At 44.4% G+C, this 14,814-nt stretch overlaps 1 protein-coding gene across 1 annotated transcript in view; it reads left to right on the plus strand.

The window, feature by feature from the left end:
- Positions 1-1,038: 1,038 nt before the first annotated feature.
- CNTNAP2 (contactin associated protein 2) overlaps positions 1,039-14,814 on the plus strand; it is a 1,454,514-nt gene continuing 1,440,738 nt past the window's right edge. Inside the window, exon 1 of the mRNA XM_063129070.1 lies at positions 1,039-1,233. Within this exon, the coding sequence (XP_062985140.1) occupies positions 1,137-1,233 (97 nt within the window). The 5' untranslated portion in view covers positions 1,039-1,136. The remainder of the gene's footprint in view (positions 1,234-14,814) is intronic.

Here is a 14,814-nt window from a genome sequence, read left to right on the forward strand (position 1 = left end):
GAGGGAAAGCGCCCGGCAAGGTGAAGGAGGCGCAGCTGCCGAGTTCAGCACCACGGACAGCGAGCGCGGCGCTGCAGATTGCAGCGAGCGCGGCGGCGGCGGCGGCGGGCGACTCCCCTCACTCCCCCCCCCCGCCGCCTTCTAGCCACGCCTGCGCGGCCCTTAGCGCGAGGGGGGGGGGAGGAGCCGGGAATGCCTCTTTCGCTCCGGTTTCAAACTAGACGAGTGAAGCAGAGTTGGGGAGGGGGCTCTGCCAACCGGACAGGGCTCCATTGAGGACGAGAAGGAGGAGGAGGAGGAGCCGACGGAGAAGGCAGCGCGGGGGGGGGGGGAGAGGATTCACCCATCTGCTCTCGCTCTCTGTCTTCGCTCCGCCCTCCCTCCCTCCGCCCTCCCCGTGCTGCCTCGCTCTCCTTCTAGGCTGCCGGTTATGCTGCCTCTGCTGCTAGTCGCGGTGGCGGCAGCAGCGTTTCCTCCTGCTGGCGAATGATGAATGCAGGAGGCGAGAGCCTCTGAGGCAGCTCCTCTGCGGCGGGAGGGTCTGGGGTGTCGCTCGCTTTCCCTAGCTGAAGGCGCGTCGGGCTCCCTGGCTGGTTGGCCGGCGGTGCGTTGGGTTCCCTGGCTGGCTGGCTGGCTGGCGTGCGGAGAGAAGGGGAGAGCGAACCGTGCCGGGAGGCTTGCGGAAGCTCTCGCAAGCAGCCGCGCACTCTGCTGTGCCTAAGGAAAGGCTCAGCTGCAGCGGCAGCCACAGACGCGCTCACCCCCCTCTGGTTGGGGAGCTCTCGCTCGCTCCTTCCCTGCTCCCCTCTCCGAACCCCGGTTCCTCTAGGGGTGGCTGAAAGGGGTGGTCCCTTCTCCCCGAGCCACCACACGAATTTCACACTTCATTGCTTTGATACCCCGAATGGGAGGCGCATACACGAACTGAAAGAGAAAAGCAAAGTCCCGGGGACTTAACCAGGACTAAAGAGAGGGGGAGAGGGCTTGCGGTGTTTTGTTTGTGTATTATTATTACTATTGCCCTCCAAGGTGAAAACCGACCTCCCCTTCGACCCCTCGGCAAGCAGTGGGAGAGCGGAATCCGCAGCTTTTCTGCACCTGGCGCCTTGGACTAACGGGGAATCTGGAAGTACAGGATGGTTGTGGTTCTCCGAGCCGGCTGCAGGGCAGCTCTCTTCCTGTGGATTTTCAGCAACATCAGCTGCAGAGCCCGGACAGCCCTCCCGTCCTCCCGTAAGTACTTCCCGCTTCCGCATTGAGCCGACGATGCGTCGCGCCGGGCGGGGCGGGCCGGGCGGCGGGGGGAAGCATCGGAGACAGGTCCAGTTGGGGTTTGGGGTTCGCTGAGTCTCTTCCGGGGCGATCAGGAGGAGAACTCTTTCAGGGGGGCGAGAGGATGTTGCAGGAATGAGGATGTTGGCGGTACCTTGTTGGAGGCCGGCTGGCGATGGAGGCTGCTGGGCTCTCTTGCAAGTTCTTCCTTCGCCCCCCTCCGAGTGGGATTCGCGGGCGTTTTGACTGGCCCCAAAGCAGGCGCGCTTGTGCGCCGCGGAGAGCGTGGGCTTGCGGGACGATGGCGTGGGGCATTTTGCCGCTCGGCTGGTTCGAGGAGGCTGGATTCATGGAAGAAGAAAGTTTTGTTTCTTCCGGCCACATAAGTGAAGTTGGACTTGCGCGGTGTCAGCTCTGGGGGTCCTGGCTGGGGTAGTGATGGTTGTACAGAAATGAATAGCAAGGGATTGATGGACTGGAGGATTTCAAGGATGGCTTGTATCCCAATGCGCCCTGAGAGAAGATCCCTTGAACTAGGCGTAGTTGTTTAAAACTCGCAAGCTTGGGGAGCGGGCAAAGCAAACCGTACGTTTTTCTAGCATTGATTGGCAAATGTCAGAAATAAAGTCTTTAAACATCTTTCCATTGTCTATAGAGATGTGCTGTTCCAGCATATGCAAAAAACAAAACAAAACAAAACGATTACTCAACACACCCACCCCAAATCTGCCCTTTCATTAGTCCCCTCCGTAGTGAACTGGCAAGCACACTGCACACATGTGGTCCGAAGTGCTGGCTGCACTGTTTGTTTTGGAATGTGGATACTGCATGCTGTTTTCTTGTGATAAATCACTTGGAAGATTTAATCGCCACAGCACAAGTCTTAGTGTTTGACTCAGCACTTTTCCATCTGTTACCTTCTGTACTAGAAAATAATAGAAGCAGTACTTTATTGAGAGAGAGATGCCAGAGTTCAATCATGTCTAAAAGCAAGTGGCACTCAAGATCCAGAGATCCTTCTATTAAGTGTGTGTGTGTGTGTGTGTGTGTGTGTGTGTGTGTGTAGGCTCTCAGTGGTTATGGAGATACGCCTTGCAATCGACCAGGGCAACATCAATTTATACTTATTTGATGTATCCCAATCTTGAGGTTTTGCATGAAAAAGATATGCTGGGGATGAACCCTGGTGAGTCCTGGGGCAAATTAAGTCCCAAATAATATGACTGAAGCTTGATCCAGCTTTAGTCGTATTTGGTTAGTTACGAAGTCTCATTGATTTCAATGGGTCTGTTCTGAGTATGAGTAAGGCTGGATCCAACCCAACGTATGTGATGGCAATCTGACCAAGATTTTGTGCATGTCACCAAGGAAATTACGGCTCAGCACATGAACCAACAAATGGCAAACTACAGTCCAATTTGAGCAATTTCCCTCTCGCTTTCAAGATGCAATCTGATACTGAGTTTCATTGCTTGGTAGGGATGGGCTTGTGCTGTTCATATTCTGAATGTGAATTTATTCGCAGTTAGTGGTGGGAAGTGGGGTGTAACATAGAAGAACATCAGGAAAGACCTAGTTGTGCCTTCTTCTGGATTGCTGCAGCATCCGCGTATCCAAGTAGTGCACAGAAGCCAAAACCTTGTACATTTATCTTCATGCTGCTTTAAAGAGAGCCTACTTCATGTTTGGAAACTGTCCAAAAATCTCACTGCTATATATAGTTGGCTTGCAGGATGGTTCATTTGTTGTGTTACCTCCTAGCATTGTCCATGTGCTCCAGGCTGTAGCATTTGCTTTAATGTCTGGTTTGGATGACAGACATCATACACCAGTATCTCCTCAACATTTTAAAAAGTTGGGCAAGAAGATGGGGATTTACCCCCACCCCCATGTCTTTTTAAGGGAAAAAAATAATCTACTCTATACTCACTATTACATTGCTATACTTTTTACAGCCTCCTTGGTTTCCTAATTATTTTTATTATTGCCTTGTGATCACTCGCTGCCAATTGCAGTGAATGGACACTGCCAGTTCATTTATAAAGGTGGAAGAGGGACTGGTTGGTAGCAGAAGAATAGATGCCAAAAGGAAATGAAGCAATATAAGCACATCTGCTTTCTTGAACCTTTTTACCAAAGCAAATAACATGGTGGCATATGAAAAGTTCACAAAATCCAATCCTGCAGAGTAGTGTAAAAGTACATCCGCACTTCCAAATGACAGTGAAAAAGCAATGAATCGTGTGTGTGTGTGTGTTAATTGTGAAATTTGGTAATGCTATCTGAGCACTCTGATGCATAAGCATTTTAGCAGATTAACTTATTCTGAAAGTCTTTATTTTCCTATATGTTGAGCTGATGTCTGATTTTTTTGTTTTGTATGTTTGCTTGCTTACTTGCTTGGCACAGAAGTTAGTTGTGCAGTACGGGTGGAAAAAACATTTTTTTGGGAATGCTTTTGGAAAGAGCAACCTGTTGAAAGTAATGCATATAGACTATTGGGTATGATCCACAACCCATCAAAGCTACTGGTAGAACTCTGTTGATTTCAGTGTAGCTGGATGATACTACCCACAAATATGTTTTCACCAGATGAGCGTCAGCCCTGCAACTAATCCTGCAACTCTTTATGAGATGCCAGGCTGACCAAATGGGTTATTTACAAGTAAATGGCTTTAAGCTTGCTGCCTTAATGTCCTACTATTGAAAAGAGGAAGTGATTGACTATTTTCTAAAGAACTGGTTACATGTGCGGTTGTCCATAGTTGCATGTGCAAGTCCATGAAGTCAACATACATTTTCATGCACAATTGCACACAAACGTACATGGAGACTTAGAATTGCATTATGAATGAATGCATCAAAAGTTTACTTGCACTCTTGCTATAAGTTACTGTTTGAAAGTTCCTCTTGTCCACAAGAAAATACATGTTAATTTACATGTTGTCAATGATTTTGGTTAGTAGAACTAAACCACTTAGTAGAACCCATCTAGATTTTTTTTTTTGTGGATAGAGAATGCTGAAAATATTTCATTTTTTTATTGCTCCGCATTCTTCTGTATGGTTTGGCCAATGCTTCTCACTGACATTTGTATTGATGTTTGTTCAAAGGCCATCAAGAGGCCTTAAATAGAACATTTCACATAACAGTTAATTAGATGTGAGTCTGACATACATTCTTATACAAATGTTATGTGGACCACATGTCCAATCCTATGCAAATGGGTCTGTGTTGACAGGTAACATTTTGCAGACCTGTTTGTAATCAGTTTCAGTATTACCCATGGTCTAATACTTCAAGCAATGATCTGAAGTCTCTTAAACTATTTGCATCAAGGATAATGAACAGCTTAGCCAGGAGAGGTCATCACAAGACAAAAAGTAACATGGAAAAATAGAATTTAATGCTTTCCTTGCTTTCTTTACTCTCACTTAGAATAGGCTGAGGAGGAAGAAAATGCAATCACATATAGACTGTGCATCTGCTTATAGGCTCTTGTTGGCAAAACGGCTGGTCTACACGATAAATGTAACCATATGAGCACTCTTTGGGCCATCTATGGATGCTTTAAAACAACCTGATTATGGAGGCATTGCCTTTCACAGCTGGATTCTGCTCAGTTCTGCTTGTTTATGTGTGAATGAAGTCAGTTACTAGGAAAACTGCAGTTGGAGCTCTAACAATATTACTGCTCTTGCAGTAGGGCCCATTTCCGTTGCTCAGCTGATGTTTGTTGGGAATGACACACAAAACAAGCAGGGGAACTAATTGAACCCTATATATAATATACATTGAGCAGAGCACTTTTACATAGACATTAGTAATGATGCAAATGAATAAATGGAGGATGCACACAAAATTACAACACCAGCAGGTAAATAAGCACATTGTCCAGTCAATATGCAAAGTCTCCAAGTGATGTAGTACACAAGTGGACATTGACAGTTGGGTAATGTGCACATTGGCCTGTCAATATCCATATTTTCCTCCTGGGGAGAATGCACATTGTCCACGTAATGTATGAAATGTTCGCAGAGAATCCTTGTTGCAGCTCATGCACAGCAGAATTCCCTCCCTGTTAATATCTGTAGAGACCAACAATTTCACAGTTTTTAAGGTTGTTTTTAATGTTTTACTTCATCTTTATTTGATTGTGTTTTTATTTCCTGAAGTCTTTGCAAACCAACTTGGTTGGCTTCAGAAAAGTGGGAAAGAAATGCAATAAAGAAATAATAAATACATATGTAAATATAAATTTATACATGCCTATTCAAGATGTACCTGTTCACCCAGGCTTTCCTTGAAGTGTGACCAAATTCTGTTTATCGGCTTTATTGATCATGTGTTTATTTTTATTTTTTTATTCTACATTTTTATTGTTAAAATTTGTATGTTGTACACTACAGTGGTACTTGTTTATGTTCAGCAATAAATACATCAATACAAATAAAAATAAATAATAAATAAATTCACATTGCCTGGCCTCAGTGGGTGATTATCCATATTTGAATGGGCAATATGAGAAATCCCCAGTAGACAAAGTGTGCACGTTCTTCACCTCTTCATGGGGATCTACATAATCATGCACATCACTGGGGTTTGCTGGCACTTGTCAAAAATGAATTGGTAAATAACATGTGAATAAATATTTTAGAGACATATATTCATTCCAACTTGGGGGACCCCAGGAGCTCTGCTTTGGATGGAGGTTATCCACTCCTCAAATACTATGGATACTGCAAGAATCCATTGTTACCTGCTGAGATTTCTTAAAAGGATCTTGGCACTTCCAGTCCAGCAGATAGTAAGAGTGGTGTACTCTAGTATACAGCCAAAAGACAATATGGATACAGTTGGTTAATTCCCCCAAAGTTCTTTATATTACGGTGTGTGTGTGTGTGATCGAGGGAGAGAGAGTTTGTCAATCATATGAACCATGTGAACAAGAGAAACGTCAATCAAAGGATATTTGCTTGGGATGTTCTCCATAATAGCTCAAAATGAACGTCTGTAACTATATGCATTCCCATCTGGCTGCTCCCTACTATAAAGTGTTTTTTTTAAAATAAGAAAAAAGCAGTTTTAGCTATGGTAGGACAGGGCATGTCCATGCTGGTCCAAGAACCCCTATTTGCTTCTACCCCCATCACTTGCTGCTCTCTAGGGGGTCATTTGCCCTCTCTGGGTGTGGAGTTGTGGACTTTGGCTTTGAGAGGTCCAATTCTACTTGCACCACTGTTTGGTATTCACCACTCATGGCTCAATATCATCTTGCTGAGCAGTGACTATCATTGACCACCCGTGTTGTCCTGGGAAAACACACTCATCATCTATTATTATTATTATTATTATTATTATTATTACTATTCAAATGTATATATTGCTTTCCACAAAGGTATCAAAGTGGTGATCATAAAATAGGATGATATAAAAGCAGGAATAAATATAACAAACAAAACAACATAATACAAATTAATCAGCAATAACAGCAGACTGCCTTCCTTTATACATACTAGGGGTGTGCACGGACCCCCCGCTCCGCTTCACTTGCAGATCCGCCATTTTTCGGATCGGGCCGCTCCGCCCCGCCCCCGCTCCGCCCACTTCCGCTCCGCTCCGCCCGGAGCTCCGGATCCGGATCCGGAGCTCCGTTTCCCCCCCCCCATAGGCTTGCATTGAAAGCTAAAAAATTATACAACTTTTTTTCTGTTCAAGTTAGAAACCTCATGTTTGGCACCATGACACCTCATGGGGATATACACACGCATGCCAAGTTTCAAAGCAATCCCATCATCCCCTGATTTTTGGCGAATTTTTGAAAATCGGGCACCCCACACACAACATCCCTGCGAGGTGTGTTAAAAAACACGGGGAAAAGCCCGTTCAGATGAAGAAAGAGAAGTTTCCCAGAATCCCAAGTTACCTGTTTTGCCTATGCCCTCCTCCAACTTTGGGATCATCATGACCGGGAGCTGACTCTGCCCCTCAGCCCTTTGAAAAAGGTATTTTTCCCACCGATTTTTTAAAAACTTCTAGCCCGCGACCCGTACGATGCAGAAAGTTGAGAGTGGTCTCAAAATGACCCCCATCCACGACTCTCTGTGCACAAGAATTTTCAGAATGATAGCTTAAACCCCCCCCAGTTATCCCCGATTCTTTCCCTCAATGCAATCCTATGGGCGAAAAGCCGGAAACGCAGTTTGAGCCGCGCGGTTGACCCGATTTTCACAAAAATATAGCCCGCGACCCGTACGATGCAGAGAGGTGAGAGTGGTCTCAAAATGACCCCCATCCACGACTCTCTGTGCACAAGAATTTTCAGAATGATAGCTTAACCCCCCCCCAGTTATCCCCGATTCTTTCCCTCAATGCAATCCTATGGGCGAAAAGCCGGAAACGCAGTTTGAGCCTCGCGGTTGACCCGATTTTCACAAAAATATAGCCCGCGACCCGTACGATGCAGAAAGTTGAGAGTGGTCTCAAAATGACCCCCATCCACGACTCTCTGTGCACAAGAATTTTCAGAATGATAGCTTAAACCCCCCCCAGTTATCCCCGATTCTTTCCCTCAATGCAATCCTATGGGCGAAAAGCCGGAAACGCAGTTTGAGCCGCGCGGTTGACCCGATTTTCACAAAAATATAGCCCGCGACCCGTACGATGCAGAAAGTTGAGAGTGGTCTCAAAATGACCCCCATCCACGACTCTCTGTGCACAAGAATTTTCAGAATGATAGCTTAAACACCCCCCCAGTTATCCCCGATTCTTTCCCTCAATGCAATCCTATGGGCGAAAAGCCGAAAACGCAGTTTGAGCCGCGCGGTTGACCCGATTTTCACAAAAATATACCCCGCGACCCGTACGATGCAGAGAGGTGAGAGTGGTCTCAAAATGACCCCCATCCACGACTCTCTGTGCACAAGAATTTTCAGAATGATAGCTTCAAAAACAACGTAGTTATGCGCGATTATTTGCCGCAATGCAATCCTATGGCGAAATGTTTTCAAGATGGCGACCGGAGCGCTCCGCCTGAACTCGGAGCTCCGAAAAATGGCCGCTTCTCTTCGCCTTGCTTCTAGGGGGTCCGCGGTCCGCTCCTACTCCGCCTCTGGGTAAGGCGGAGCAGGCCAATCCGCTACTGCTTCTACGCTCCTAATCGGAGCGGAGCACATCCCTAATACATACCCAGGCAACCTTTAAGATCATCAAAGGAGGCCTTGCTGGTCATTCCAAAATGAACAGAATGTTTCCATGAAGTACCCAAATGGCAGGCCTTCTCTGCAGTGGCACTGACTACCTGGAAAATGCTCCGTCATGCAGTTTGGGAGGCAAAAAATCAGACAACTTTTAAATGCTTCCTGAAAACACACTTGTTTACCCTGGCTTTCCCAGGGCTATAAGTAAATGAAGTATCCACTCCAGTTTATTGCTCCTTGAATTATTATTACTGTAGTTGGAAGTGTTTTCAATGTGATGTTTTTAATGCTGTATTTAAATGTATTTTAATATTTATTGTGAACCACTGAGGGATGTTGTTCTATGCAGTGGGATTCAAGTGTCACATAATAAATAAATAAATATGGTTTATGTTTGTAACACTTAACAGTGTGCTACAAACATAAATGTTGGCATTTGTCTGTGATGGCCAAACTGGTTCCTAACAATTATATGCCCAAGGGTTGGTCTCCCATAGTTTGGCTTCTTCGAGGCCTACAGAGCTTTTCCTAGTTGCCTTCAGGTTTATTCTTTGAGACTTGGAATAAGTCTGAGTCCGGACAACCGTCTTTCATCTACTGCCACTCTGACATGGACAAATGTAACTATATTTAATGTTTCAATCAGAAGGCGAAAGCTATGGCTACACTTGAATAAGTTTTCATCTGACTTCTGGCCCACCAGAGAGCTACTTCTCCTTGAGGAATCCCTTAGCCATTTCAGCTCAAGCCTTGGAGAGTTCTTGTAAAGCATCATGTGTCATGTTTAGCTTCCGGGAAAAGCTTAGAAATATTTCAAATCTGGCAGCCTTCTAACAGAGGAAGAAAGTGGATGTGCCTTTCCCCCTTTCTTCTTAAATGCTCAGGCACTATCCACTTCTGCACCACTAAGAACATCTAAGTGAAGTTGCATGTTTCAGGATTGCGAGTGGAGAAGGAAGCATAGAATAAAGAGACAGACACCAAAGCTTGGGATAAACTAGGGCCTCTTTATTTACACAATAAGGGAAATTCAACCCCTCCCTGGATCTGCATGTGAAAGTGCGGGAATCTATAGGGGGGATCTACACTACTGCTTTAAAGCACTTTATAACAGTTTTGACAACTGTTTGGGCCCAGGACACACTGCATATACAGTTTTCAAAATGTTTTCAAAGTGCTTTAAAGCGCTTTAAAACTTGCCTGGCTTTATGGGCGAGCCACTCTCCAAAGCCAGGAGTTGGGTAAACCTGGCCCCTTTCTTATGTGACACTTTGTAAGTGTGGGGAGACTACCCCACATCACCCCCACCTGGTGGCACAAAGACTCTGAGTAAATGAGGCAGCAGGGTCTCCAAAGGCATATCCTGGCATGGCATATCCTGACATGGGAGCCGCATGGCCCCATAGAAGCATGTCCTTTGGATATGCCAATCACCAAAAGGTACCAGAGTGCTCACCATCCCTATTCTCATATAGTAAATTCCTGCACATCCCTACAACAAATCAACCTATTTATCCACCCTCCTTAATATAACTTCCAGTATAAAGTAGGCAAAACCTATCCACTAACACACCTTTAGTGGGAGGAAAAATCCCTACTCAGCCCTCCCTCCAAAGAGAGCGACTGGCTAAATCCCATACTAGATGAAGGGAGGGAGGGTGGGAGTCTGAAAGTGAAAGAGGTGGATGTTTGGTGGGGCTGGCCTATATAGGCTCTGCCCCGCCCTTGCCTCACGTGGCACACGTGTACAAGACATGTGAGGCCCCTTATTCTTCTCCTCCCCACCCACAAGGGCCGTTTTCCCACCCAAGCCATTCCAGCTGGGCGGGGTACCAGGCATGGCAACATGTAGCTCTACATTGCTAGAACCCATGACCATAGGAAAATGCCATAGGCTTATACTGTGTCAGGCCAGGACTTCACCCAGCTCAGTAATGTCTACCAGATCTCAGACAAAGGTGTTTCTCAGCCTTGTCTACCTTGGTCCTTTTATCTGAAGGTCCCAGGGATTCAACCTGGGACCTTCTGCATGCAAAGCATGTGCTTACCCCCTGAGCTCTGGGCCCTGGTGCTGTCCCTCAAACTCTTTCCTGATATGATTCACACCATGCACTGGCACGTACCTTGCAGATGTGGTGAGGTAGAAGCAGGGCTGGTGCAAGATTGCTCAGAGTGAAGCCTTTTGGTTGATTGGGTCCTCTGGAGAGCAGTGCAGGCCACTGTCCAGGTGTAGCATTTGCCACATCTGGGAAGCAGATCCTGGGGCTTCCCAGTCAACGCTCCTGCCTGATGCCTTCCTCTGAAGAGTCCTCAGAGTGAAGAATCAGGCTGGCAGTGCTCCGGACAGCCATGCCATCAGGAGAGTGTTCAGCATGGCTCTCTGGAGTGGCCACCTGCACTACCCCTTACTCTAAGAGGTCATCTGAATACTCACCCAAAGGTAGCTGTAGCTATGCGTTACTCTGAGAGGTGGGCAGTTGTGGCAGCTCTGCAAAGCTGTGTTGGCTGCTTTCCTGCTGTGGCATTTGCCACAGCAAGAGAGTGGCCAGTAGGACTCTCCAGAGCTGCCACCTACACTAGAATGAGGCATAGGGCAGCGGCATTGCACTTACAGAGGAATATGTAAAGCTATTGTGCATAGCTACACTTCTAAGCTAAAACATACTGGTATTTTTTGGTATTTTGGCCCCACTGCTTTGCTTTTGGCCTCATCCCACTTTGATTCAGCTCCTCCCACCACTGGAATGTGAACCCAAGAGCTTCTCTGAAATTGAACATGGCCCTTGGCCTCAAAGAGGGTCAGCACCCCTGAACTAGCATCCATCTCCTTTTTCTTCCTTAACTGAATCTATCTATTTATCTACCTATTTCAAACTTGTGGCTTCTTAATAATAATTCAGTGCCTCTGTGACCAGCAAGAGATTTGCAAGAAAGGAAATCTAGAAAAGATCACAAACATATAACATATTTGGTTAAGAGGTGAAATAATGGTTTCTGAGCAATTGCTGGAACCCAGTGCCTTTAATGTGCTTGTGGGATTTCCAGTGTGTGGCTCACTCTTTGTGTATGCAGGAGAGGGTTCTTGATCTTCTGTGAGTTTGGAAACACACCACATATGCAAGATGGATTCACTGCCATGAGTGCAACCCGTTTCTTGACATAAACTACAATCAAGTAGGGCGTACACTGTAGAACTTCTGTTTGTGCCTGCAGAAGAAGAGAAAGACACACACTCACACACCCCGCACACATGAAGTTTTCTGTCTGCTGAAGCTCTCTCTGTGCACAGGAGTCCTGCAGAGGTTTGGGCTGCACATTTGGCATATAATTAGCTGTAAGGAATCAGTATGTGGCCACAGCTAGACCTAAGGTTTATCCCAGGATTGTCCTGGGGTCAAAACTGTTCATCTAAGTGCCACACAGGGCATCCAGCGCTCAGGCAGGGACAAACCCGGGATGATCCTGGGATAAACCTTAGGTCTAGCTATGGCCTCTGTGTGTGTGCGTGCGTTTGTTTGTGTGTGTGTGTGTGTGTGTGTGTGAGAGAGAGAGAGAGAGAGAGAGAGAGAGAGAGAGAGAGAGGAAGGAGAGATCGTGTTCAGATCTAAACATGTTCACGAACTATTTCTTGAAAAAGGGATAGTGGCCTAGCCATGGCTTAGGATGTCCCCGTTTGTCTGCATGTGTATGTCTCCTTGTGTATTAGATGTCTTTGATATTTGGCTGCAAATATGAGTGCAGTTTTATTAACAGTAGATTACTGGAGTGATGTTTTTATTATAAAGCACCTTGGGTATGCTATTATGAAAAGTAGCATCAACATTTTTTTAATGAGTAAGTAAATAGAAAAGTTTCCATTAATTTATGACAAACTGGATCTTATTTGAGTTTAGTACTGCACATATTTAGGATGGTTGTTAGCCGTTTCTTATACTTTGCAGGGCTTTATGGATCAAATCCCATTTACCCTTGACATTTTTACTTTCCATTCAGTACATAATCAACTGATCAGCATGTCCTTCTTTTCGTCTTTTATAGAAAGTTCATTTGTTCACTTTTGACAGTGAAATGCTAGGTTTCTCAATAAGGACTTAATCAAAGAACCAAAGTAACTGTCTTGACTTTTTCCCACAAAGAAGGTTTCTGAATATTAATCCTACAGGTCTCTTCTCTGAACTTTCAACTCACCAGACAACTTCGCTTCTTTAAAAAAAATGAACTTGTTGATATAGTATTGTAATGTCATGTTTTTCACCTCACACAGCTTGACTGAAAAACTGAATTTTGATTTTATAACCTTTAACTCTTCAGAATTCTCTCTGGATAGTAATAAAACCAAAAATACAGATTGTGTGAGTGCTATATGTAAAGACACTACACATATCTTACATTTTTCTACTGTGGAAGGTAGTTAAGTAAGTACAAACACTCCTTTTGGGACCATGTTTTACCTGCTTTCACAACTAACATCTTTCTGGTAATATAAATTGGCTTTAAGTGTTAATGATACAGCTAGCTCAAAACCATAGTTTATTACGCCAATGTTCAACTCTGAATTAGAACTTATTTGTGATACCGTTTCTTTCCATTTGATCCCCAATTGTATCATAGTAATCAAAACAACAGCACAAACTCAAATCTGTCAAACAATAGTTACTGTATAATAAAATGCTACCCGCAATTTATCAGTGTAAATATAAAATGTCATAGGTAAAAACACAAATTCCATATAATCTTGTTCATAAATAGCATAAGTCCAACAGCCAAAATAAAGCATGCCAGATATGTTTTGATGAGAGTCTTCCTCAACTGGCTTAACAGTAATAATGCAACATATAATATTTTCACCTGTCACAATGTCCAAAACAAGTCCAGCATGTAACAATTAGGCCTGAGCCAAAAGTGGAGGCATTTGTCATGGCTTGCCTTTGTTTTGGGGAATTGCACTGAAACAAGAAGCAAACGATTCACTAATGCAGAGTAAGGGCAATCAGTAAGCCATTATCTGGAACTACACATGGGACCGATACATTGCCTTCATTCCCGATTGGCTTTGTTTACCTCAAACATTATCACATAGCTAAACCTGATTGGCTACATAGCACTGCATCTTCATATTCATTTCATGATCCCTGATTGGTACAGAAAGTGAAAGAAGCCCTAACAAAAAAGAAAAATGGTGCTGAAGCAGGCCACAGAGAAGCAAAGCAATAGCAGCAAACTGGCTAAAAATGTGAACATTAAGGTAGGGTGACCATATGAAAAGGAGGACAGGGCTCCTGTATCTTTAACAGTTGCATAGAAAAGGTGATTTCAGCAGGTGTCATTTGTATGCATGCAGCACCTGGTGAATTTCCCTCTTCACCACAACAGTTAAAGCTGCAGGTGCCCTGCCCTTTTTTAAATCTGGTCACAGTATAGCTGCAGTATAGCTCTTGCAGCTTTAACTGTTGTGATGAAGAGGAAATTTCACCTGGTTCTCCATATATACAAATGACAGCTGCTGAAATTCCCTTTTCAATACAACTGTTAAAGTGAGGCATCATCAGATATTGTTCTTGTTGTTTGAGTTTCATTTATATATCATCAATTTGCACAGTAATTTATAGACTAAAAGAAGAAGACAAGTTCCTGCCCATATGGTCTAAAATCAGACGGTAGGAAAGAGGAGCTGCTGTCACTGCTGGCCATGGAGAGACCATTTCAACCTTGCTCTCCCCCAAGGAAACATTGCAAATATTTACTATGGCAGCCAGGTTAAGACTTTCCGGCACTATCTTTCCGGCGCCAGGTTAAGACTTTCCTCTTTGCCCAGGCATATGGCGGCACATCTTAATCACCCACATGTTTAGTTTTTTAACAGTTTTTAATGCTTTATGTGTGTATGTTCTGTGTTTTAGAATTTTAATTTTTGTATACTCGTTTTTATCTTAATTTTAGAATTTCTGTAAACCGCCCAGAGAGCCCTGGCTATGGGAGTGGTATATAAGTGAAATAAATAAATAAATAAATAAATAAATAAATAAATCACCCTAAAAGAGGATATCAATTTACATAAAATGTGTATATGCTAGTGGATATGGATAGATGTAAACTTAGAAGTAATTATTATAATTTAAAGAGAATTATATCTTACCCTAATGAGGGAGACTGTGACCTGCAGGTAACCTGCCTCTTCAGTCTGCTGTTCAGGTGCTAGTCGTGGGTGGCCAACAATTCCGATACTTCTTGATCTCAAAAATGGACATAGACATTAGACAATAAAGCCCTTCAAATAGAGGATGGTCCTCTGGCTGCCCTTAAAATAGAAGACTCTTCAAAGAGGGTGTCTGGCCACCCTTAT

Source organism: Elgaria multicarinata, chromosome 1 (genome assembly GCF_023053635.1).
Source record: "Elgaria multicarinata webbii isolate HBS135686 ecotype San Diego chromosome 1, rElgMul1.1.pri, whole genome shotgun sequence".
In the NCBI taxonomy this organism is placed as follows: Eukaryota; Metazoa; Chordata; class Lepidosauria; order Squamata; family Anguidae; genus Elgaria; species Elgaria multicarinata.